General features: G+C 38.0%; 1 protein-coding gene across 13 annotated transcripts in view; it reads left to right on the top strand.

Moving 5' to 3' along the window:
* Positions 1-26,074, top strand: part of GTDC1 (glycosyltransferase like domain containing 1) — a 234,639-nt gene that overhangs the window by 66,234 nt on the left and 142,331 nt on the right. For 11 of the 13 annotated variants that reach the window (XM_044437984.1, XM_044437985.1, XM_044437983.1 and 8 more), the window contains one exon: positions 3,242-3,426. In XM_044437984.1, the coding sequence (XP_044293919.1) occupies positions 3,242-3,426 (185 nt within the window). Of the gene's footprint in view, positions 1-3,241; positions 3,427-26,074 lie in introns of those variants that run through there. The other 2 variants (XM_044437996.1, XM_044437997.1) reach the window with 1 other exon arrangement.

Raw genomic sequence — 26,074 nt, 5'->3', positions numbered from 1 at the left:
TTTGCATATGAATTCCTCTGCACCAAACCCTATATTTGTTATTTTTTTAATTCACATTGACTTGTATCACTGAAGGTTTATTCATTGCTACGTTAATATCCCACATTATCTTCAAGGTCCTCAAGGTACTATATTTTGTTTTGTCTTCAACTCTATTTTATCTTCAAAGCAATGCCATGATCAAGGTTAGAGAGCGAGAGACTGTGAATATAGGGACTGGGTCCACTTGTCTCAAAATGTAGCATACCAAACTAGAAAGCTCAGATTCTGAAAGTGAGCTAGAAGAAGAGGAGCAGGGGTTGGAATTGTTACTGAAATGCAGAGATTAATTAGTGAGATTGACCAGCTCACTGGTGAGAACCATATCCCCTCTGGTTTATGGTGAGGCATCGTAAAACAAGGAGGGTCAGAGGGAGAGCAGTGTGAATTCATCAGTTCAGTGACTTGTCAGCAAGCTAAACAAGCAGCCCAATTAAGTCCGTTGTTCCTCCCATCTGGCGCACAAGCCACACAGACATCCCTGAAGGTTCAACCAGCTCCATTTGGAGGGTAAATGAAGAGGGGATTCAATTTGGAATCAGCTCCAAACATGGGCAAGAGCTAACCCCATCAGTCATAGAGATACTTTGAGAGATGCTACACTTTATCAACTTTATTATTACTTATTCTTTATTTCAAAACTAGCTTAGCTTAGCTTAATAAAAGAACTGGATTTTAGAAGCTATCTGCCTTCATCTTCTGGAGAGAGAGAAATGGAGAGACGTGCTGACAGCAGTGAGTCACTTCCGGTTGCTCAGTGAGTCTTGCTGCACTGTGGAGAACTGAACCTGTGTTGCCCCAGACCTAGCCTGACATGGCGATACCATTCGGAAAGTCTCCACACTCACAGGAGGGGCATGGATTATTGTTGTAGGGCTGTTGAAACATGGATTATCATGTTGTCTGAACCTAGCTGTACCAACATGCAATGGCTTGTTAACCATCAACAGTCCATAGTTCACAACCTGACAACAAACTGCATTCTCTTCATGGGTTATTCCTGGGTAACAAACAGTGGCTTGTTAGCATGGCTGGGTTTAGGCAACATAATAAACCACATTTCAGCAACAGCCCACACTCAGTCAGTGCTCAAACACTGAGTGTGGTCTGTTGTGATGTCTGAACCCAATGGTTGATTTTGGATGTAGGACTAAGCCATGGTTTATGTTACATAGGGAAAGTGGGGTTGCAATAAAAAGGGATAGTCGATGTGCAATAGAAATGCACTTATAAAGCTAAACCAGATCTTACTTGTGTTGATATCATGTAAAATCTTTTTGCTTTTCCTGAGCAAAATATAAATGAGTATGTTAGTATGGTCTGGTTCCTGAAAAGAACCAAGTTGATGCAACAGATTCCCATCCTGTGCAACACAGCAGCATATGTTCTCCTTTTAGAAAAATCAAATAATATATTTTAATTAAAATAAGGAATGGCATTTAGGATGCTTAAAAAACATGTTAAACTGTGATTTGGGAGCATTTGAATCTTTGCCTCTCACACTTTCTTTAATTTGCCAATGGTTAGTAATACAGCTTTCTTCTCATCTTAAAGATAGCACCCGAAGCACCACAGAACTCCCCAAGCATTATGCTGGGCCTTCAATTTAATGCTGACCGAAGGACTTCTTTTAGTTTCATCAAACTTGATAATTACATTTGGGATAAACTTTAATGCTTTTCTTTTTCTGTTTTGTTGTTTTTCTCATAACTGGAGCAGCATTCTTCTCTGTGCCTTGTTTTTGGCACACATTAATGTTTTTCCACCTGGGGGTTTCATGTAGTGCTAGTTGCGAGGTACACCATTTCTATATTTTAATCGTACAAAAGGATGGTTGAAATAATTCTCGTTCTAAGTACATCATACTGGAAATGATAGCTCAAGAGCAAGATACTTAGTTTGATATCATAGCCAGGATTGGGAATTGGCTACGTTCCAATTTTGTATTTTAAAAAAGAAATTTTATCATGTAAACCTCTGAATGCAGAGTGGTCTGCAGTATCTTTTCCAGTAATACTATTCCATTGTGTGTGAGCCATGATGAACTGGTCAGGTAACAAAGGAAGAAGGACCATCTATAGATTTATTGATTTATTCTAGAAACAGCTGTTAAGTGCAAAAAACAACAGGCATGTGTATGTGGTTTTGATCATGACCCTTAGGTAGCTCGTACATTAAGGAGTCAGCACAGAGTAAAGTAGGGCAAACAGGTACTGTATTTGCAGTGCAACATATGAACAAAGCTATGTGCATTGTTTAAAAAAAATAAGGAACTCAACATTTTCTTGGACAAAATGTCCCTTAAAGCATTTTGAAGTTTATCACCTCAGCATAGCTACTCATTTTGAGCAATTGCCACAGACTATCCTGTTTTCCCTTTTTATTTTGGGATATTTTATTTGTTTATTTGTTCTGTTTCTGCCTTGGTTTTGTATGTCAGTTGCCCTGCGGCTGGAAGCGTGAACAGCCTCCTTAAAGTGTACAATATTGTTCTGTTCTATCCAGTTTGGTGTAATAATGTATTTTGCATCTCCTCCAGGGGTTGAAAATGTCACTTAGTGATGCTCTCAGTCTTCTGTAGCTTTAAGTGTAGATGTCCTAAGGGTGGACAACTCAAACTGGGTTTCCTTAGGCTGCCCCAGTCATGTTTCTTTTAAGTCATCTTTCTATATTGCCGTTAGTATGAAAGATTATTTTGGGTGAACTGTGCTTGGAACATCTTTTAGTTTCATATAGTATCAGTCAAAGGGCAAAATCTGTTTGAAAGCAAAGGAGCTATTTTATATAGACACACACTTAAATACAAAATTATATTTTTAAAGGCCAGTGTGTGCTGTTGGCTATTGGGAAACATTTAGGCGATGTTAAAGCCTAAGCATTTTCAAGCACGTGCATGTATGACTGAATTGTTAATTATAACCTAAATTTTAATATAATGTGACTTTGATTAATAGATACTCTCCTTTTTCCATGCCTGCAATTTTAATTAGGCTTTTTAAAGTTAAACTTACTAATGAAACAAAAAAGATTGAATCCCTTTAAAATTGAACTCACTGACTGAGCTCTTGTAATGTGGTTCCGCTTTTATCATGCTCCTATAGGACACATTTTAAAATGAAATAATTATAAAATAGGCTTTATTAATAATATGGGCTTTTCATGTTTTTTTCCCCATGAATCTTGGACAACTTGCCAAACATAGAGGAGAATGAGTATTCTGCTAATTGAGGCTTTCTATGGAGGTTCACACAAGCAATTGATGGATCTTCTACAGAAGGAGATGGAAGGCTGTGTGCTGTTTACTCTCCCTGCAAAAAAATGGCACTGGAAAGCAAGAACAGCAGCTCTCTACTTCATGGAAAATATACCAGCCAGTGCTGATTACCGGTAAGACAATCTATAGATGCTTTCATACATCAAAAGCTCAAGTTTTTAGGTTTATCCAAACACAATTCCATATATTTATCCAGACATAGATCTGGATTTAGCTAGATAGAACACATGCTTTGCATCTATGCAGGTGTGTCGTATTTTAGCCTCAAGCCTTCCAGTCAAGCCATGTCCATAGCAAGGCTGGGTAAGGGCCAGAGCTTACAGTACTTTAAAGACAGAGACAACAAGCTATGTCATTTTTGCTTTTGTTCCTACTGTAGGTATGTATGTATGTATTTATTTATACATACAAAATCTCAGGATGGCTTATAATATTTAAAAGAACAATTAAAACAATAATTTCTAATAAATAATATAAACAGAACAAAACAGTAAATCACAAAGCAAACAGAGCAACTAAAGGTTAAAAATGTTAAATGTTAAAATACTATTTAAATAAAAAGGTTTTGGCCTGGCACCGAAAAGAATATAAACTTGGCACCAGGCGTACCTCTCTGGGAAGTACATTCCAGAGTCTGAGCACCACAGCCAAGAAGACCCTACTCTGAGTTGATGACCTTTTTACCTCTCTTAGAGAGGGTTCCCGGAGCAGGGCTTCTCCCACAGATCTTAAGGGGCATGAAGGCGTGTAAGGAAGGAGACGTTCCTTCAGGTATTCCAATTTCTGGTCCCAACCCGTTTAGGACTTTATAGGTCAACTGTAGAGCTGTGGGCTCTTTTTTGGCTGTGGGGACATTTTGCAATGTGAGAAACATTTTGGCCTGGGTACCACCACACAGTGACTGCCCTGGGAGCCTAGAAAAAGTACAAGTAACCTACCCAAATAGCAAGTAAGAGATGTGGTCTGGGCCCAACACACTAAGCATGAAACCACAGTTTTCAGCATCAACATATACCTCTTTCTCAGTAATCCTAATTTTGTTCTTAGAAAGAAAATATGTTACCCTACCCTGCCTCCTTTTTAAGGTTATCTTGAGCAATAGGAAATGTGCCATGGCACCTTGGAACTGACAGGTACTGCATTGTCTGTCTGTGCTCTAATATAAGATCAGGGCTTTAACCTGTATTGGAATCCAAATTTGTTTCTTTTAGGGGGCTTTTGCTATTCCCCACATTACTGTCCTGTTCTGGATTAGGACTCCTGAACCAGCAATATATATTGCCAAATAGGAATCAATTAATAGATTAAAACAGCACTATAAAATTATTGAATGCAACAAAATTTATTTTTATTTTCCCCCAGAATGACAGAAATTCTCAACCCAAATGCCCCAAAGGGATTTATTTATTTATTTGATTGATTGATTCATAAAACCACACCAAGTAGTCCCCACCCAAGACTCTGTGTGGTGAGACTCCCTGGGCAGTTATGTGCTCCCTGTATGCAGCCCCTGCTAACACTCTGTTGACACATCCTGACTAATGATAGTTTCATAGCACTCTTCAAATGCAACCCACTGGGGACCTCATTGTAGTAACAAAGGTATTTGTTACCATGGCCAGATCTGCTTTCTCCAGTAATGAGCATAATTGATGCATATAGGACAAAGATACACAGCTGGAGAAAGATACTTCTAGTCACAGCCAAGATCTGGACATATTGGGTCAAGGTCAAGTCCAGACAGTCCCCAGACTACAAACCTGTGCTTTCAGGGGGAGTGCTACTCCATTTAACACTGATTAATCCCAATTTCTGGGTCAGTTCTGCTGACCATAAGCATAACTGTCTTTTCTAAATTAAGCTTCAGCGTTTTAGCCTATATCCAGGAAAGTGACACATCCAGGTTACAGCTTCCTTGAAATGAACTGGAAAGAAGAGACACAGACAGAGACAGAGTTGAATATCATCAATATCATTTTCTCTAGTGGGTTCTTTTAAATGTTAAATAATATGGGGGATGGGATGAAACCCCAGAACACCATAGACCAATGGTCAAGACTTCAGATAGGAGTCCCGCAGTGCTGTCATCTGAAATTGGCACCAGAGAAGACTGGAGCAACTGCAACACTGTACCCTCAAGTCCTACCCTAGTGAGGCAGCTTAGAAAGATACCCTGGTTGAAAGTATTGAATTCTGCTGGGAGGTACAGCAGAACTAAGCAGTCCAGTTCCTGGCATAGGTCATCAGCCAAGGCGATTTCAGTCCCAAAACCAGAGCTAAAGCCAGATCTGGAGAAGCTCAGGGACTAGAGAAATTCTAGAAATTCTTCAGTATGGTTCTGTTAAAGAAAGATTCACCTTCCCCTTCAAATAATGGCTTCTTTTAAATATGCACCCATAACAAGGTTTTTGCCACCACCTCCACACCACCCATTTGGCCTGGCATTCTCTGGATGTTCATATTAAGCAGGATTAGCAATGGTCAAGTACACACATGGTTGATCTTCACTCTAGGAACCATAGACACATCTTCAGGCTGTACCAACTGAAATTACTCTACTAACTGGATCAGAGGGGGTGAAGCAGTGATGGACAAGGAATACTTCTTTATCACCACTGTTGCCACAGAATTGGCTCTAAAATGAGCTCTAACCTAAACTGCCCTAGATGATTTGGAATTAGCTGCAAGGTATTAGTGCTATTCTGGCATATCATGAATATTTTGCATTGCAAACTGACATTGTGACTGAACAAAAGGAAAAAAAAGAGCAACAGTAATAAATTGCAGGGAGTGGCAATGCAGGGGGAAATAGTAGACAGTTAGCCCATAAGCAGAGTGGGCTTTTCCCCTTTTTTAATGCCTGTCTCAAAGTCCTGTGTGTTGCTTGCATTCTTCTGTGAATCAGACAATGTGCAGATGGATATTTCCTGTTACATGGTCTTCCTTTTTCATTTAAGATGGCAAAATTCTTGCAAGGTTGCAGTTGCATGCATGTTACTGGAGCTTCTGTCCCAGGGCCAATTGTCTTAATGCATCTGTTGCATGTATAGGGTCTTTTGTCTCCGTGAAAGGAATGACTGCTGGCTTGCCTGTTGATGGCATGTTTCTAAGCACAACTTTACTCTTTCCTCAACACTTTACAGTTTAAGATGGTAAGGCAGCAACCAAGCAACCTCTAGTAGCAATTAGGGACAGATTCTGACTGGATTCCCATATCTTTAAAGGAATAAGAATAGTGGTTAATCAAGCCACAATGAAAAGAGTTGGGTTTTACTATATGAGGTTAACTTTCTCTAAATACTTGTACATCCAGTGTAAAGGTCATTTCTGGAATGTTTAGTGTGAAGTGAATTTCAGACCAAAGGTAATGGGTGTAATTGTGTGACTGAAACTCCACTCCTGTTAATTTTGCTGCTGTTGTTCTGCTTCCTGAAGCTCCCTGCACCCTGCTACTTCCCAAAAGAAGGTTACGGAAGCATATTAACCATTTATACTGTGTTTTAGAGGCATTGGGTGAAATGGGGAATTGCACAAAACCAGGCAGAGGAATCTTGTGCTACCTGTGCAAGATTCCTGATTTCAGTTTCCCACTGCAATCTGGTAAGACGAAGTTGAAAGTTTTGTAGGACTCCCCAACCCTCTGGAAGAACTTTGAGGAAGGAAAAAATCTGATGGGCAGTACTGCATTTCACCCAATGCATGTAAATGACTGAGAAAAGTATGAGGTGACCTTAGAACTGGTTGTGGGAATGAATTATGCAGGATTGTATTGATGTGTTTTGAAAATTTATCACATTTGTATTCCTCTTTTGCTCTTAAGAAACGTAGTGCTGCTCCGGTGGTGGCTCAATTTTATTTCCCTGCAATCCTATGAGGTGCATTGGGCTAAGAAAGAATTACTTGCATAAGAGCTGCTTGTTGACTAGTTCTTTCTAGTTTATATCCAAAACTGGCTCTGCAACATAATGCTGGCCTTTTTCACAGGCAGTATATGATATTATTTAACACATTTGAAAAAAGACATAGTTAATTGAGACCACAGTCACTGAATGAGCTAACAAATAATAACAGTTTTCAGTCTTATATTTATCTGTTTTTTTAAAGTTACAAATAAGGAGAAATTTGGAAATAGCTGACGTCTGGGGTGGACTGGTATTTTTCATATTTTTGTTTCTTCTTGAAATAAGAGGAAGATTGTTCAGTGGCTTATGGACAGTCCAACTTTAAGTTTCCGATAGATCTGTTGGCCGAGGGAATTGGTTCCATGGACTGAAGTAGTTAAGTGAATCCATGCCAAGTTTAATACTCTGCCAGCTTGCATTTTATGCCACGCATTTCATATTAATATAGAATAAGAAAATTTCAACATTTAAAATGAAAACTTCTCAAAATAAGTTTAAAGATTCTTTGGTCCTCCTCTGCCTCTTCTAATTTCATATATGCTACCAATCTAGAAAAACTCTTAAAACACACACATATGCTTACACATCTATTCCTGAGGTGGCTGAATGTGAGTTTTATATTGCTTGACTTTGAAACAATCTTATTTTGTAGGAGTATGTATGACAAACTATTATGTAATTTTTTTTCTACATCACAACTACATCCGCCAACGCATTGCAATGTTATCTCAGCTCCTCCAAGGTCAGCAGCCCAAGCTGTCCAGTGCTTGTTGTATTAAGCTAATCAGACATAACTCATAGGCATGCACCTCATTAGTTTAACATACAGTTACATTGACCTAAGATAACTTAATTCCAGTTTGTCAAATAACCTACATTTTAAGAGGAAAATACTGGAAGCTTAAAAACTAAGTTGAAGTTAGCAAACTTGCAATCTGTCATGTTCTTATGTGCAATATAACCTTCACAAATAGCAAATAAATCTACACTTAACCAATACAGCTAATGAAGAGGTGGCAGCACTGCCTTTGCTATTGGCATTTGGTTACAGAGAAAATAATTCAGAAGTTTCTTATAGGTGTAAGTTTTAATACAAGTAAGAATGTGGTGGTGATATTCCAACTGAAGTTAAAGACTTGGAGTCACAATGATTTCAGTAGAAAAGTTAACCATCTGCTTATCATTTTCCTGAAATCAATGGGTCTTCCAAAACTACCTTTGCTGGATCACACTATAGTGATAATGCTGATTATAAAAAATGAATATTGTATTGAAAATGTCAAGGAATTGGTAGCAGTTGGATAGAGAGATATTTATTTTGAATGGAAGATGTCCACATTCTGTGCAAATTTTTCAGTGTGTAGTTTCCCCACAGAGGAAAGTGTGGAAATGATCTTGGAGGTACATGAATTACATATCTTGACTTTGCAAAAATATTGTACTTGCAATATTTTAAATGCCAATTCAGTCAGTCAGTAAAATATTTACATGGATGTGAAATATTTGTGGTCATCTTCTGTTCTTGGACATATGTGTGAGTGTGTCTCTCTGTGTTTGTGTATGGGGTGAATGGTTTCCTAGATCACAATGTTACTGTTGATGTTTTAGGTGCATGAAAAGGGCCCCATGAAAGAAGATGAAGAGAAAGCAGGGCTCTGCTACTCCTTGATGATAGGACAGCCTTGCTCAGTCCACCCACATCCATGTGTTGAGTGTGGATGTCTCAAAAAGGGAGCGTCTTACCTGCCTGAGGTTCCAGTCATGAGGAAACCTGCATGTAAAGACTCCCCTGCTCAGGTGTCCATGGCTAATGCATGGACGTGGGGGACAGAGATGGCTGTGACATGAAGGGCAGAGCTTTACTTCTGTGTGGAGTTCTTTTCACTCATAAGAGGAACTCTGGCCTTACACATAGAGTAGAATGTCATTTTGAGGTGGTGGTGACTAGTAAGATTTTTTTTTCCTGCTTGCAGAGCTTGAAGGGTTTTTCTTTGGATTTTATTTTGCATTACTTTCACTATCCTCCTGATATTTCTCACCACGGAGTAGAAATGAAGCTAGCAGAAAAGTCACTTTGCTAGATTTTCCTTCTTTGATTTTGTCAGAGTTCAGGGAGTGGAGGAAATAGCAGCATCTTTTGCCATCAAAGCTATTGGAGAATTCCACCTTGGCAATTAAGACTTACTGAGATTAATTAGTTAATAATTTGTCAGCAGAATGTAGGCTTTTCAGATGGTTGAAACTGTAATGCACAAAATGCATCATCCAGATTTCCTGAACTAAACTCCTAAACCTTATCTGGGTGTCAATGAATGAGTGAACCATGAGAAATGACACACATGTTTTTGAAAACAGAAGGAGTAGTGTTATGTGTTAGATAAATAGATGCTGTAGTTTCTTTTAATGTACAGCTGTGTGTCTTGATTATGTGAAAATTAGCTGAACCTATGAATAATATAGAAATAAAATAAATACAAGACACTTTAAGAGGATAAACTATAATAATTAAAATCATAAATGTAGAAATACTGAATCACAATGCACATTTTCATTATCCTTTTGTGGTAGCAATGTAAATGTGTGTGTGTGTGTGTGTGTGTGTCCGTGTCTGTGTGTCTGCATGTATAAATTGAGGCACATATAATGTATTTAAAGAAAAGCAAACAATTCCCCAGATTCTTTAAAAACCTAAAATGGAAGAAGCAAATATGCTGGAGTTTGAAAAACAAAAACCACAAAGCTTTCATTTTCTTATTAGGACAGGTTTTTGAAATAATCAGCAAAACCTTTATGCATCAACAATGACTATAAATCCACAAGAGCTCTGACTAGCAGTTCTGGCAGTTGTTTGATGACCAGAAATTTGTTTTTGTTTTTGCTAATCAGCTAGTCATATATATATACACACACCTTTTAACATGGTTCATAGTATCATTATGTTCAGAGAAGGTTCTTATCAGTATGCAGTCATATCTGTGTTATTTAATTTAATATTGATGCTAATATGAGTCAGTGAATAGTGTTCTAATAACTAATAAGGAATTGCTGTTAATTAATATTTCTCTATCCAGGACTGATTATGAGAATAAATCAGACCTGGGGAAGTTATATTTAGATAATGCATCAGAATTTAAGCCCAGCATTTTGGGTGAATATGGGACATGATTTATCAAGTGGTGATTTATTGCATTATACTTGTATAGCTCCTTATCAAGTTGATAATCTTTCCAGGAACTTTGGTTCTGGGATTGATGTGATTGCTGCATTCCAGTGTTGCTGGTGTGATTCTGTTCCAATACAGTGTTTGCTATTTGCAGAGGCCACAAGAGAAATGTAGTATCAAATAGGTAGAATCGTACTGATGCTCCACCTTGGAACAGATCTTTCATTCTGGTATGCTTCTTCCTGGATTATCCTGATATCTTTTTTGATTTCTGGATTCTTTCATTACATTGCTACTTCTTATTACATAACAATCAGATGTCTGTATTTTCCTGCCAGATGGCAATGGGTTCTTAATAGATCTCTGCAACTTATCAGAAATCCAGGAGTGGTAAAATACTCTTTGTTTCTTGGCATGAGCATACTGACAACCAGCTTACAGGAACACCATTGTAAGGATCCTTCTGCTTCTGATGCTGGCGATATATTGTGATAAGGCATTTTATTTGATAGATACCTTGAATTGCCCTGAATTCTGTGCAGAACTAGTCATTTCCCCCATTTAATTTAGATTATTGAAAGTTCCATTCTTTAATGTTTTGAAAGTTATATTGCCTTAATAATAGATAAGAATAATAAAGAAGAAAAAGCAGGGGCAGCACACTGAATAAATGCAAAGTTTTAAGGGGAAATGTGTAGGGAGGTTAGATGGGAACAAAAATGTAAGGAAAAGTTGTCACTTTTTAAGTGGAAAGCTACCATCTGCTAATATTTTTATCAGAGGCAAAGCTGTTGAAAGCAAAGTAAATTCCTAAGATCATATTCATGTTTTCCTGAATAATTTTCAGGTAACAGAGATTAAGATTATTTTTCTATTTTCCAGGGGCAAACTTTACTCTCTGATTATCTGATAATGATTTGAATTAATTAATTCGTATCTTGATTTTAGAAATGCTTTGATATCTAGAAAGTGGCTTGTGCTACACTATTACTATGCAGAGATGTCACACAGCTGGACTAGTCCTAATAGATCACTGCTCTCTCTTGTATTAGGTTATCAATACAAGATAAGAATTATGCAGGTATACCCACCCCACTGGTTAATATTCTCCTGGCCTAAGTTTGTGGCAATGACCTTGGTGATAGAATTCACGATCTCTTGGCTTAATGTGCAGGGGAACTCTGACATCCATGCTGAGTCCTCTGAGTCTATGCTGCTATTAGTTCTTTGGTCATGGATATATCAGTGCCTGATAAGGTTTAGACTTACATCTGCCAAACTTCTGCAGGGATGTGCAACCTATTAGAGTTAGAATTAGCCCTGAAAACTGGGGTTTGGGTTGAGGAATAATATGCTGATGATACCCATCTGTACATCTCTTTTGCATAACATCCTAGGAGACTTTGGAGATCCTGAAGTGTGGCAGATGAGCACACAAGGTCAGTTTTTGCACTTGTGGCCTACACACCATGGATTGTGTAACATCATTCTGACAGAGGTCCTCTTGGCTCCATCATTACTGACATTTTGTTGTTTTGGCTGTCTCTTAAGGTCTGTGTGGTTTTTTGCTCTCCAATCATTTTTCTTCCCATTTTTAGCATGTCACTCTCATAATGGGTCTTATGAGAGTGACATAAATGTTTTAAAAATCATGTACAACATTGGCAGCCTTATAGATAAGACACAGAGAACCCCTGCAGGCAGGAGTTCCCCTATCTGCCATGATAGCATTTTCCAGGCCAGGTGGAAGTAGAAACATTTATTAACCATCAACCACTGATTGGAAATAGGAGTTTTATCCATGATGTAGGGCTTTTTGCTGCTGTACAGTGAGAACCAAGACCTCAGTCCAGAATAGGGAAGACCATAAGAGCACTTCTCCTCCTAATCCGAAAGGAGAAAAACTGCTGCTGATCTGTATGGATCAACTGAAGGAGGGTTGGGATGTCAACCATGCTGGCTGTCTGTGTGTGCCTGTGTCCATGTGTATGGGAATGAGGTGGATAGCAGTGATGTGTTCAAGTCCTTTACCCCAAATCTCGAGTCAAGTCTCAAGTGTTTACTTTCAAGTCCAAGTTGAGTCGAGTCTCAAGTCTCTTCTCAAGCCACAAGAGCCAACTTTAATAGAAAAAAGGGAGGTGGTGGTGGTGTGTGCGGAGGTGGGTGGAAGAGTTGTAACTCTCCAATGTTTTCATCTGCACTTGAACTGGCTTAGCGGGATGTACAGTACACCCCCACTTTTGGATGCAACCCCCCACCAGTGATTTATTCAAGTTGTTTTTGTTTGTTCCTGAAAACTTGTGGGAATAGAGCAGAAGCAGCAGGCAGGAGAAGCACTGTTGTGTTTACTGCCAAGGAGAGCAAAATTCACTAAAAGGGCTGAAGCCCTTCCCCTATATCTCCCTGCCCCCACTCCCTTGTTCCTCCTTCCCACTGCATCCCATGCCCAAAAGAATAGCTTAAGCCTTGCCCTCCCCTTGTCCCAAGCCCTTCCTCCCTATCCTGTCCCTTGAAATTCTCTCTCTACCACCGCCTCTGCCTGGATATCCTGCCACAGCGTAAGCCCTCTGCCATGAAAAATGCAGAAATTTCAAGGCAAGTCATTCTCTCAGTGCTCCCAAGTCAAGTCCAGCCTGACTTGGGAGTGAGTTGCTTGACTTGAGTCCCCGACACTGGTGGATAGTGTGTGCTTGGATGGGATGTGAGAGAATACAGTAGGCACACCATTTTAGGCTTCGGCCATGCCTACTACTGACCCTGCTGGACTAGATGGAGCTATCAAGATGTACTGCAGAGATCGATTGAGTTGACGGTGTGTCAGGGAAGCGGGGAGTGGAGAGAAACTGAACTTTGTCATTTATCTTAATTTCACTTTATTTTTATAAGATACCGAAGGTCTTAGACTTGCAAATTTGGGGGCAAGTACTGTCACACACATAAGTAACACAGTCTTGACAGATAGTTTGGGAATAAAACCACTGAAAAAACCAAATAGTCGGAAAGCCGTTCTTTCCTGTTTTATATATTATTTTATCTCTTACCTACTCTATATTTTTAAGAACAAGTAAACCAGATGTGGGCTCCATAAAATTTGACTTAGGTCTTAGTATCATGTTAAATATTTCAACAAAATAATCCATGTTCTGACTGCACACCTCAGCGCTGTCTTAGTATATTGGTGGCTTTTGCATCCATCAGGATTTTTTCACATATAATTCCATCAGTTAAAATAATAGCTTTTTCTTTATGTAAAAGCCTAATAAGCATACTGTTTCTCTTTTACAATACAGTTGTCAACATTTAAGGGTAAATATATTTCAGATAGTTATCCTTTAGGCCTTTAATGGCTGGAATCTGTTAGAAAAAAAAACTTTTATTCATGTAAACAGCTGAGGGCATTATTAAATGTGATGTGTTATGTTCCTCCTCTCCTCTCCTCTCCTTTCCATTTTCTTTTTAAGTTCTACTGCAACATTTGACTCATTTTATATCTCCATATCATGCATGAATGTTTATGCATATGTGTATGATCCCACACACACATTTTTGTGAAGTTCTTGAGAATTATTTCTATAATGGTAGAACATAAGAAGAGCTGTGCTCTTGACTCGCCCTTTCAACCTCCTTCTTACCAGTTCCCTCATTTCAAAGAGGTTTCTTCTATTGAAATCAAATGGGATAGTGTTGGACTTATTTGTCAATCTTCCACCAAACTGTATATTATATCTGAAAGCACCATAGACAATGTTTCCAGTTGGTTCAACTAGATTTACATCTCATGCTAGGTTATGGGCAACTCTACCTAGGGTTAAATTTAGGGTTGCTTTTCCTCTGGTTAGTTTCATAGCCAACTGTTCTAAGGCAGAATGATTTAGCACCTACAGATATTTAGAGTCTTTGGAACAAGAATTTATTGTCAATGTGTAGTTGAAGTCACACATTATTACCACAGTTCCTCTTTTTTTGAGGCCTCCCTGACTGAATTTTCCGGATCAAGAGCATCTTCAGAGTTCAGGTCTGGAGATCAATAATATGTTTCTAGGACTTGAAAGATTACTTCTTTATTAGCTCATCGGTCTTATGATGTTTTGAGTATTGAGGCAGCTTTTTGTCCTGATCTTGAGTGGAGTTAAATGCATCTCCTTAAACATGCACAGAAAAAGATGATATGTACATGGTTTTAAAGCTTGAATATTTGCCTCAAGGAGAGTGCACTGAGTTTGGAGTCTTGGAGTTGGTTAGCCATGATGTTCAACATCATGGGATAGGGAGAAAGGGACCCCATCCCTCTGAAATCGTTTTCAGGTCTCAAAGCACCAATGGGGAAACTTTGTGTGCCCCCCCCCCCCCCCCCGTGTAGCTCTCTCTTTGGGAAGAGTACTTTTAAAGTACAGTACTTGCACTGTAACACACAGTGCATGACCAAATTCATTTCTAGCATGTGCTCTTGTACATGCATGTAGAAAAGAATTTATAAGCCAATATTCTCTCAGAGAGGCCCCATAGAGATATCTAAATTTTCAATTTGAATGCTTACATTTATAGTTCTTTCTGGAGAGGTATGTCTTTATTCAAGGTGTAAGTGAAAATCAGTTTTCCATGGTGTAATGGTTAGCATGGTGGACCAGAACTGGGAAAACCCAGGTTCATGTCCCACTCAGACAAGAAGTTCACCTTGGACCAGTTACATTGATCCAGTTTCCACAATATGGCAGCCCTGAAAGGGGTAAAGGTTTAATTTACCCGTTCAGTTGTTGGGTGTATTTCAAGCCTCAAACAACTTCTTCAGCTGGCCAAGTAAAAGTAACTATATGTAGTCTTGTAGGCATGCTTATAATTTCTTTTTGAACATTGTTGAGCGCTACCACCCCACCCCCTGTTGCATGCAGCCTCACTTTTTACCTTCAAGGTATGCAGTAAGACTGGAGTTGTCCATTTAGGCAGTGTCTTGGATTGAGGCTATGAACCTCAAGCAATTTGTTCTGGCTGTGGTCCATTACTTTTTAAAGTGTGATGGTGTTTTAGACCTGTGGAAGGACCATAGACCTGATCTTCTCATCTACATGCTAATTTTAGTCATTTGAACAAGCTTGCATTCTAGTGCAGTTTTGCTCTGTGTAATTGTGCTGACCATAGAAACAAGATTAAAGAACAAAGGCAGTCACACCTGCCTCACTAAAAATGGCTGAAATGGTGATAAGAGGTGCATAATGAAATGTGACTTCTGAACTTTGTAGGATGTATTGATTTTTGTCCAGCATCCACTGGCAATGAGTTCCATTGATTTAATAACATCTTGCATGTAATTCAAAAGACTTCAAGAGGAATTATTCATTTTAATATATATGGAATGTAAAAATAATGTCTGGGCTTTTATTCTCATAATTATATTATATACTGTTCATCATACATGTAATACAGCACCATTATTATTTAATTATGTTTTATTTTTATATATTTATTATATATTGTTTTATTATATTGTGATATTGATTGTTTTATTGGATTCTGATTTTAATGTTGTAAGCCATCCTGAGATGTTATACATAAAGGACAGCATAAAAGTTTTAAATAAATAAATAAATAGTTTTTGGAAAACATAGCAAGGCATATATATACTCAGTTTGTTTTTCCATTTCTGAATAGTTTCTTGCTTGTGTTTATACATATTTTTCTCACTATTTTATATCCCGACCATTTTGCAAAAATCCTCATTTCATGTGATTGATTTGGTCACAACTGTGCATTTTGATGTCTCTATTGAGTTGTCCACTTATAATAGTGAAGCCTCAGGCTATATTCTCCCATCTGGCTCATGGAGGTGAAGAATCAAGGCTGGCTGTGTTCTATGAGAATGAGGAATTGCCCTGGGGAAGAGCAGGAAGGGAACTTGTACACTTGTCTGCCAAAAGAAATTTCATTGTGCTAAGCAAGTTACCATGTATACTCAGGTTTACGTAAGTAGCAGGGTTAGGGAAGGCTGCTGATCTCTTGATGACTGCCTCTGTTACCAGAATCCAAATTCTAAAGACTCTTAGCCTTCTAGATCATTACTCCAGTAAAAACAACAGCACCACCATAGATACCATCTTGGATGACAGATTATGTAATCATTGATAAATCATTTTCCATCCTACCAATCTCTGTGTTATTCATATTGTAGGGAATGATAACATGCATTGTATTTCAATTTAAACAAAATTTTTGTATAATACAGGGGAGATGAGCAATATTGCGAGATTTTGAATGTTGTTGTTGTTATTGTTATAGGCATTTGGAATACATTGTGAAAATGATGAGGATATATAGGGCTGCCTATACAAAGGTGCTGCTCAGAAGTAGGGTCCTTTGCGTTTATTAAAATTCTCTATCAAGAAAAACTGTTTAGTTACACAACTTAAGTCTATGAATTAAAGGTTATATTTTTAGTATAGATCCTATAAGTGAATAAAATTGGGTAATAGAGTGGGTCTTTGTGGTGTGCAAGACATAATGAACTTTTAGAAATGTCTTGTTGGAGAAGAATGGCAAGAGGGGTTTTTTTGGGGGGGGGAGGGTTGACAAAATTCCACCTCTTCCCACTTTGCCACAGCCTTAAGTATTACATTTTAAATTTAATCATGATGGTGTAATATGTTAACATGCCTTTTCGAAAATGCTGACTAAACTTCTATATTTCTCGTTATTTGAAATCATTGGGCAGTATGCTTTTACACAGTTAGCATAGTGCTACTCGCATAAGTGACCTCTAGTGCAACTGGGATGGGGTAAGATGGTACAACAGCTTTCCTTGGAAAGCCCATTGTGCCACCCCGCACTATTGATTTACTGCTAGAGGTTGCTTATGCTAGTGCTATGTCAATTGCATAAGCACAGAAACAGCATTCAACATCATTCATCATGTATTAATATAAGATGAACATTATATTTGTATGGAAGAGTCTTGGAATGAAATTGTCTCTGTGACCAATATTGTCTTCTAACCACAAAAACCAGGCACAGAAATTATTATAGCTGTAGTGACTTGCTTGAAACCTTCCCTCCCCTTCTTTCTGGTCCGTAATTGCTGTAGGACTATCTTGAATTTTCATATAGTCGTACAAGCAAAACATCTAATCTATTGGCATATCTGTATTACAGATTTTTATTATTTACTGAGGCAAAGATAATAAGTGCCTGCTCTCTACTTTCTTAGTTTGCCAATACAATATGTATATGTCGTATAGTACACCATTGGAATCTCACAAATGTCATATGTTTAAAATTAGACTGAAAGAGTATTAGAATAATGCTTCATAGTGTTTACATTGTTAGTGAAGTTACTCTCTGTGCTCTTTGCCTATGGGGAAAATAAAAGATCAGAGAAGATGCCACATGACCTAGGAATAAACCAGCATATTGATGGTCAGATCTTACAAGTTTACTTCAGAAAAATATTGAATCGCAATTATATACTAGACAAATGTTGAACATTTTAAAGACGAAGATAGCTCATTTGATTGATGGTATTTTTCTGTGCTTGTGACATTTAAAATAGATTTTAGGAATAGTGACTTATTATAATAGGCTGTTGTACTCTGGTTAGCAAAAGAATACAGATACTTTGGAGACATATTTTACTTCCAAAGGGAGGGGAACGCCTTTCTTGAGGTACATAAATGTATTGAGTACCTTTTGAAGAAAAAATCAACTTGGTCAACTTGAAACTGAAATGGCAGTTTATGTTTCTTAAATATAGTGGCAGCATTGGGTGTTTCAGGAGTTGCTATGCTACACTGAAAAGAGATCCTTCTTTCTCCTCTGCTGCTGCAGTAGTGCTCCTGAAACAACAGCAGAATGCATTGTACCTTGATGGCATCTAAAGGACTGCTGCAATGTCTAAATGTCATCAAAAAGCTTCAGGTTGTGGAGAACCTCAAAAGCCAGTGGGTTTAACCTCCTGTGACAGTGCAAGGAAATCCACTGCTTCAGCATCACTTAAGAGGTGATTGCCCAACCTTCCCTTAAAAGCCTATAAAGAAGCAGAACCCATCCAACTTTCTGAGGCAGGCTGTTCCTCTGCCAAGCAGTTTGTACTGTCAGAATATTCTTCCCAATGTTTCAGCGAAATGGGTTAGGCTGAGTGTCAGTGGCTGGCTGCAAATCATGCTTCATTGCTTAGCGGGGACTGGAACCTACCTCTCCTGAGTTCTAGCACTCTAACCCTGGCTCTCATTTTAGGTAAGACCCACAGCTGGCCACTTCCAAGACTTAGGAGAGCAGTTACTTATGACTTGGGTCTTAGTTGCCTTACAGTCACGTCTAGTTGTTTTTATACTGGCCAGTAGAATAAAATGGTAGGCTGTGGTGGGTAATCTGTTTATTTCTCTTGTACTAACCAGTGGAAGTACAGTTAGGTAGGTGGTAAAATGAATTGGTGAGAGGTTCTGGCTGAAGGTCAGTCCAGTGCTGTCCTGGGTCCAAACATTCAGGCAGAGAACAGCTTGGAAGAGGTGAAGCAGCTGCAGTAGCAGAACATAACTGGATAGACTGAAGAGACAAAGAGCAGCTTCATGGATTTTGCATACTGCATTAACATATAGACATGTTCTCTATGCTGATAATCTTCTATTGTCTGTTTTGCAGCTCTACTCATCTGTTGCAGTTTTGGACATTTATCTGGTCAAAACTGGAGCTCTTGTCTTTTGGAGATAATATACCTCACAGAGTATTCAGTAACTGGCAGTTTAGATTTTGTACTGAGTGTATTGCTTGTCCCAAGAGTTACAGCACAAATTATTGTTAAATTTGAGTAAGTTGATCAATGAAATGTTAAGGAATATTGGTAGATGGGCATCGATAAAGTTAAGTCTATAGGATTGGCTAAATATACTTAACATGAATGTAATGGCTCACATTGTTTGTTTTATGTGGTATTCCTTTGTCTAGGAAGTATTTCCAGAAGCTTATATACTGGTGTATGAATTAGAGAGCTGTGGTGTGCATTTTCAATTCAACTGCAATTGATAATTTCAAATACAAATTTAAGTTTCTGTGGAAATTCAGATTTTAAAATTGGAAAGAAAACAGTTGTCTGGCAGACTTGAACAGACAGGTTGATCAGCTTGTTGATCCTGAAGAACTTTTTTTAGAGTTCTGTTTTGTTTGTTAAATATAAATTGTCAGCTATGGCTACATGGCAATATATACAATTAAAACATTTGCTGGAATCCAGGTTTGATCCTGCTGCGTTTACAGATTCAGAGCTGCTGAACAGTTACATTGGCCTACGATTCCAGTTTTTAAATATTATTGCTGAATAAATATGATACACAGGGTCTCAGCCAAGAATGGAATAATGAATTGAAGCATTCCTTCTTGTCCAATCAACAGACTGATTCATTATCATCTATTTCACAGGGGTCATGATCTTGGGCTATTTTTAATTCAGCAAAAAATGATGTTTTAAGCATACCAGGTTCTACAATGTGATTCTGATAAGGGATTAATTAATTCAACCTGTGGTTAAGGTGTAATGCTACTAATGTCTCTCTTCTTCATTCGCTTTGCAACGTCCAATGTCAGCTACCTTTTGAAAGAAGGTAATTAAGTAAATCTTGTCATGGAATATTCTCTACTATTCAAGGATACACACATTCCTTTGAATTACCTACCTGTCTCTTGAAATTGAACGCAAGTTCAACATAAATTCATTTTATGCACTCTTTTGACAGCTAAAAGGCTGATATTGCAAGGATAAAATGCCACCCGCAATAATACCATGGGTATAGGACTTAATGAAACTTTATTTTTGAATGGATGGCCTTTAGGTATAATCTACAAATGAATAAATATATGGATATTTGAGTAGCTTTTGTTGAAGTATCTGCATAGACATTTTTGATCATGCTAGTATGTTTTCTGCTGTGTGTGTAAAGAGAGAGATGCAACTATTACTATGGATCTTTAAAATTTTTATTCAAATACTGTAATTTTTTAATCTTTTTTCTGCTCTAATGCTGTTCTGATGTTTTTGTATTGCACAATAAAATAAAATATCAAAAAAGAAGAGGAGCAGAAGTTGTGAAGATCTGCTGGGAAAGGAAGATATCTGAAGCAGTTCTACAGGGAAGCTTTTGGCAAGATTGCCAGCTGAAGGCTGACAGATGAGAGATGTCTAGAGGGGGCAACTGAGGGAATTCTGTGATTCTTCTGCTCTGGCCAGAAAGAAGTTTGCTTGTTGGGTACAGAATAGCAATCTTAGGGAGTTGTGACTCTAAACAGAGAAGAATCTGAGAGATTCTTATATCTTTAACATATAATTCTGACCAAAGAATTTCAATAATTTGAATTATTCAGTAATTTGAATTATTCTGTCAGGCCTAGAATGAGGACACTGAATTAAGGAAACACAGTAACATCAGCATTTTCTGTAAGAAGCAAGTAAGGCATATTAGTAAAATTTAACTTATGAAATATAAATAAGTGGAATAACAAAATAAATAACATGCTTAACTTTAAAATAAATTCCCTTGTATGTTTTAGCTCACATCTGTGACCTGAAGTTACTACTTACTGTGCATGTAGGTTAAGAATTAGAAGATAGTGGTGGTAATTAAAGGATAAGACATTCAGAACAATTAAAACTATAAAATACAACATAAAACATAATATAATTGTTTAAAGGTTTAAAATGAAGTAAAATGAAACCAAAAGCCAAAATAAAGCCTAGCAGCTGTGTGTTGTTTTAAAATATAGTAATACATTTAAAAGATAAAAGATGAATTGAAAGATAAAATGACCAAGAAAAAAGACGTGCACCTAGTGTTGGAAAAATTCTTCCTGGGAGGCGCATTCCACGATTGGGCTTCCAACACACAAAAGATTTGCTTCATCGCGGCAACTGATCCCAATCTTTGGCAGGGATTCCCAGAAAAGGGCCACTGGGGATAGTCTTAGGGTCTGGGCAGTATATGGGAAAAGTCATCCTTCAGGTAACCTGTGCCCAAGCCATTAAGTGCTTGGAATAGTAATACCAATAGTGGAATATTAATTAATAATTTGAATTGTAAGCCGTCCAGAGACCCACTGGGTATTGGAAGGGGTAAAAAATACCCAAATAAATAAATAAATAAATAAATACTTCGATTCTGGACATGGAGTGGACAAAAAAGTACTGACATGCTGAAGTATTATTTTCATCGGTGCTTGTAGATACGTGGGATAGATAAAGTAATACAGAGATTCCAATCAAGTGGTCAGAGCAGTGAAGCTACAAGCAATAGATTAAGTGGAACTCCACAGGAAACAGAGTAATATCGTTATTTCTACCTGATCCAGTGGCTTTGTGATAGTCCTTGAAATGGTTGAAGATGGCCATTATATTACCTTTTTTCCCCCCAATCTAAATATGCCCTTGTTATTCAACTGTTCCTTGTAAGACTTGCTATCCAGACCTCTCAACCATTTTGCTGCATTTTCCAGAAAAGTTCTAGTTGTAGATATTTTATACATTTATTACATTTCTTTGCTAATGTTCTCTGGGCAGATTACAATCAGTTTAAAATGTCGCAGAGCAGTTGAAAATAAAATATAAATATTTTTCAAAATTAAATACAGTGCAATGCAAAACAATAATTAGTACAGGAATTGATCAAACAGCCCTAATAATATAGAATCAGGTCACTAAAATACCTGGGGAAAGAAAAGTATGTGCCTGGTGCTGAAAAGATACCTGTGCTCTTAAACTAGGATGCTTAGAATTGAGCATCCCGATGGGGGTCTGACCCAAACAAATATTAGACAGCATTGCTTCCTGTGGTGTGGACTTACGCTTTGGTTGATTCATTGGTGCCTTTAGTCACCACATTGCATTGTCCTTGTAATATGCTGAAACCTCTCGGTCCATTTTACACACACCATTGTCATGCTAGATGTTACCGTATTTGTGCATCTAACTTTTTCCACATAAATGCAAAACTTAAAACTTAACCCTCAAAATTAATTTTATTAGTTTTGGCCAAACACTCCACCCTTGAAGATGATCTTGAATCCTTTCTGTCTTCTACGCTATGTTTTACAGTTTAGCATTATCTGAAAATATGATGAGCATCCCCTCTACATTTTCTTTCAAGGACTTTATAAAGATGTTGAATGGAAGATGTTTAAAAATGGCATTCCACTTGTTACTTCTCTCCAGGTTAACAAGGAGCCATTTGAACAGTTGCCCCTCGTTTGACCTCACATTTACCACCTAGTGAACAAGGATACTGTGTTATTTGATGTCTGTAAGCTTCCTTTAGGGATAATTTATTTAATACCACGGGGTTTTAAAATTTGTTGATCAATGACAATAACAGTAACGTTGTTCAGAGTAGCTAGTGATCCCCTTTCCCCACTCTACCACATGCACTAATGTGATCCAAGCAATAAATATATACTTATTCTGGTCATAAAAGTTTTAAATTTCATTTTATATTACAAATATATGGAGGCGTGGCAGTTATTCAAAATTCTTTTCTATTTCTGAATATGTATTTTATTGAATGACACAATCATGTTTCTATGCATTACATTTATTAGAACCATATAACTATAGAATGGAAATGATAATTTTTATTGTGTGCCTTAACCTTGGCTTAGGGAAGGTAATATACAATAACCAGAGAACCAGAAATTTGAGGAGTACATCATAGGAAGCCACCAAAATATATATATATATATATATATATATATATATTTTAAATGGGATTTTTTCATAATGCTGTTAAAAATTATTTCCTGTCATGGATTATATTTATTTTTTGCTGCCCTCTGACGTGGCAGCCATTTTAACTATTTTGAGAACTACCTTAAATCAGATTAAGCTCAAGGAAACCGATAGCTATCTGTTTGGCACATGTCCTCGGCTCCTGTTTCTTATTTAGTCACAAGGCAATTGCTCACTAAAACCCTTTAAAGCACAGTTTGCTTGAATTACAGGATGAGTGGAACTTTATGTAAGTCTTCAAGATTTGTGCTAGTGGTTCTCATGGTGTATGCTTAGAACATGTTACATAATTCTGTTGTAAAGTAAAATAAGAGGTTTTTAAAAGATTCTTACATCTACATTTGTTCAATTATTTACCTATTCCCAGTTTCAAACAGTTTTAGGAACAAAACTATAGGGTGGGATTGGGGATGAGAAACGTTGGTACTGAATAAGTTGCACACGCATGAATGGTTTCCATCCAGCATGCAATATGTTCCTCTTTGCCTCTTCCCCATCTCCTGCTCATATAAGGTATTGTTTTAGTGCTTAACCAAGCATGGAAAATATTTTTTCCAGTAAAGGTAATCTTGCCCCCTCCACCTAGATCTTGAAAACAGGTCATTCAGCAGGAGAAGAGCAGTGTGATCTGCCTGAGTTTTTTAACTGGAATGGGCAGAGGGGCTATATGGCATGACAGCCCTTTACATATATTTTAGATAAGTTTGGCAGTGCCTCAAAAGTAGTTTAGACCTCCCAAACGCCCAGTGAGGATGTTCTCCACTTTTAGGAATGACTGTGTGTTGAGGAATGCTTTCAATTGATATGAATAAGTGGTTTCCAAAGAGGTGCAAACACAGCATCACGCATTATGATTATCACTCCTTTCTCCCTTATACAGAGTAGGAAAAATGTCATCAATGAAGTGTCCTTGAAAGGTGCTATCTCACAGCACCTGTCATATCAGGGTATTACGGTATCCAGTACGATTGCCAAGACTGTGTAGTATGATGATAAGATCTAGCTTCATTGAACACTTCAGCAGCCTACCAGTGCAGAGTTGATTTAAAGTGAATAAAATTCAAAAATAGAACATCTCTGTGTCTGTATCAGCTTAATATGTCTGGTACACAATTAGTCATTCCAAATCAGATTGCTCTTTGATCCTGGAAAAGACCATAGTAATGCCAAACATACCTACCCAACCAGGAAGCTGGGGATCTTATTTATTTATTTATTCATATTTCCCTTTCTGTGCTGCCTACTATCCAAAGGTCTCAGGGTGGCTTACAATAAAAAGTATAAATTAACAATAAAATACACCAAAATCAAAATTTTAAACCTTATAACAATAGTGCCATAAAATCACAGAACAAAATCTTGTGGGGAGAGAAGGGAAGGACAGGTTCCAGTGTGCCTTGTGGAGAAGAAAAACTCAAGGGAAGGGGTCAAGGGAGAGAGATAAAGGAGAGAGCGCAAGAGAACGCTTGGCTTGTGTGCAAGGAAATATGTATAAACTTTGTTACATGCACTTTACTTGCGTGAGGCAGTGGATTTAGGAGGGGCAATAAGTAAACAGAAAAGAAGCTATTGCTTCAGAAGGATTGACTTTTGCCAGGGTTAGGGTTAGAGTTAGAAGGAACCCATGTCATTCCAGGCATTCCATGCTCAAGTGATTTATTTTATTTTACTTTGTTTTCATATTTATTAATTACATCTCAAATCTGCTCAGTAACATTCTCCGGGAGGATTACAAATAGTTAAAAAATGAAAATGCCATAGAGCAACTAACATATAAAATATAACACAGATATTTAAAAAGAATAGATACAGTACATTAGAATGCCGAACAATAAAAAGCAGCAGTTCAAGTGCGTGCTTGCTGACTCTTCTCGGGGAGTTTGTGCCGTACGTGTAGTGCCACCACCTAGTCATTTCTCTTGCAGCCGCCCGCCTAGCTTTCTGTGGACAAGGGTCTCTGAAGATGACCTAAGGATCTGAGCAGCTACATGTAGCAAGAGTTGTTTCATAACACTGTAGAACAGTAGAGCTGCAAGAAGCCAATACAGTCTTTGAGTGCAACCCCCTGCTCAGTGCAGGACACCAAGTTAAAGCATCCCTAACAGGTGGCTGTCCAGTTGCATCCTGAATGCCTCTAGTGCAGGAGAGCCCAAAACCTCCCTAGGAAATTGTCATACCGCTTTAGCAGTTGGGATTTTTTTCCTGATCTCTAGCTTTAATCTGGCTTCTAGTTACAGGAGCCAGTGTCAAGATTATTCAGTGTCTTGCACCCAGTGCTTTTTTTGTCATAGAACGCACTGGAACAGAGTTCCGGCACCTTTTTTCGACAGATTTTCCAAGTTTTAAAAGTAACTGTTGAAAATTTGATGTTTGGTCCACGTGGATTTGAATCGCCCTGTTGAGCGTAGCAGGTCGGTGGCAAAATCATTAAAAGGGTGCATGCGGGCTGCTTGTGTGTCGAATCCGATGCATGCGTACTTCGTCCGCGCTGGTTGTGATGGCGCTGCTCGGCTTGTGATTGGTTGTGTGGTCGCGCGCTGAGTGCTTTCTGCGGGTGGCGACCATTATGTTTCGTTACACAACCGACGTGTGTGGGTGTGTGTACAATGATTGACTACGTGCGAAAGGTAAATAATTTCATGAGTTCCGGCACCTTTTTTCTTACAAAAAAAGCACTGCTTGCACCCTAGGATGATCAAAAAGACAGCCTTTTTAGCTAGGTTGTACAAGTATAGATTTTACAGATTTTAATAGGTAGTGCATAGGAGCGTAGGAAGCATGTTTGTCCGGAATAAGACCACTGGTCTATCAAGCTCAGTATTGTTGATACTGACTGTCAGCAGTCCTCTTGGGTTTCAAGTAGGAGTTTTTTAAAGCCTTATGTGGAATTGAACCAACAACCTTCTGTTAGAAACACTCTTTCCTTTCCTTTGGAAGAGAAAAATATT

Source organism: Varanus komodoensis, unplaced genomic scaffold (genome assembly GCF_004798865.1).
Source record: "Varanus komodoensis strain SLA01 unplaced genomic scaffold, ASM479886v1 scaffold32, whole genome shotgun sequence".
NCBI lineage: Eukaryota > Metazoa > Chordata > Lepidosauria > Squamata > Varanidae > Varanus > Varanus komodoensis.
Note: the sequence above shows the minus strand (reverse complement) of the source record. Positions and strands in the feature narration are given on the sequence as shown.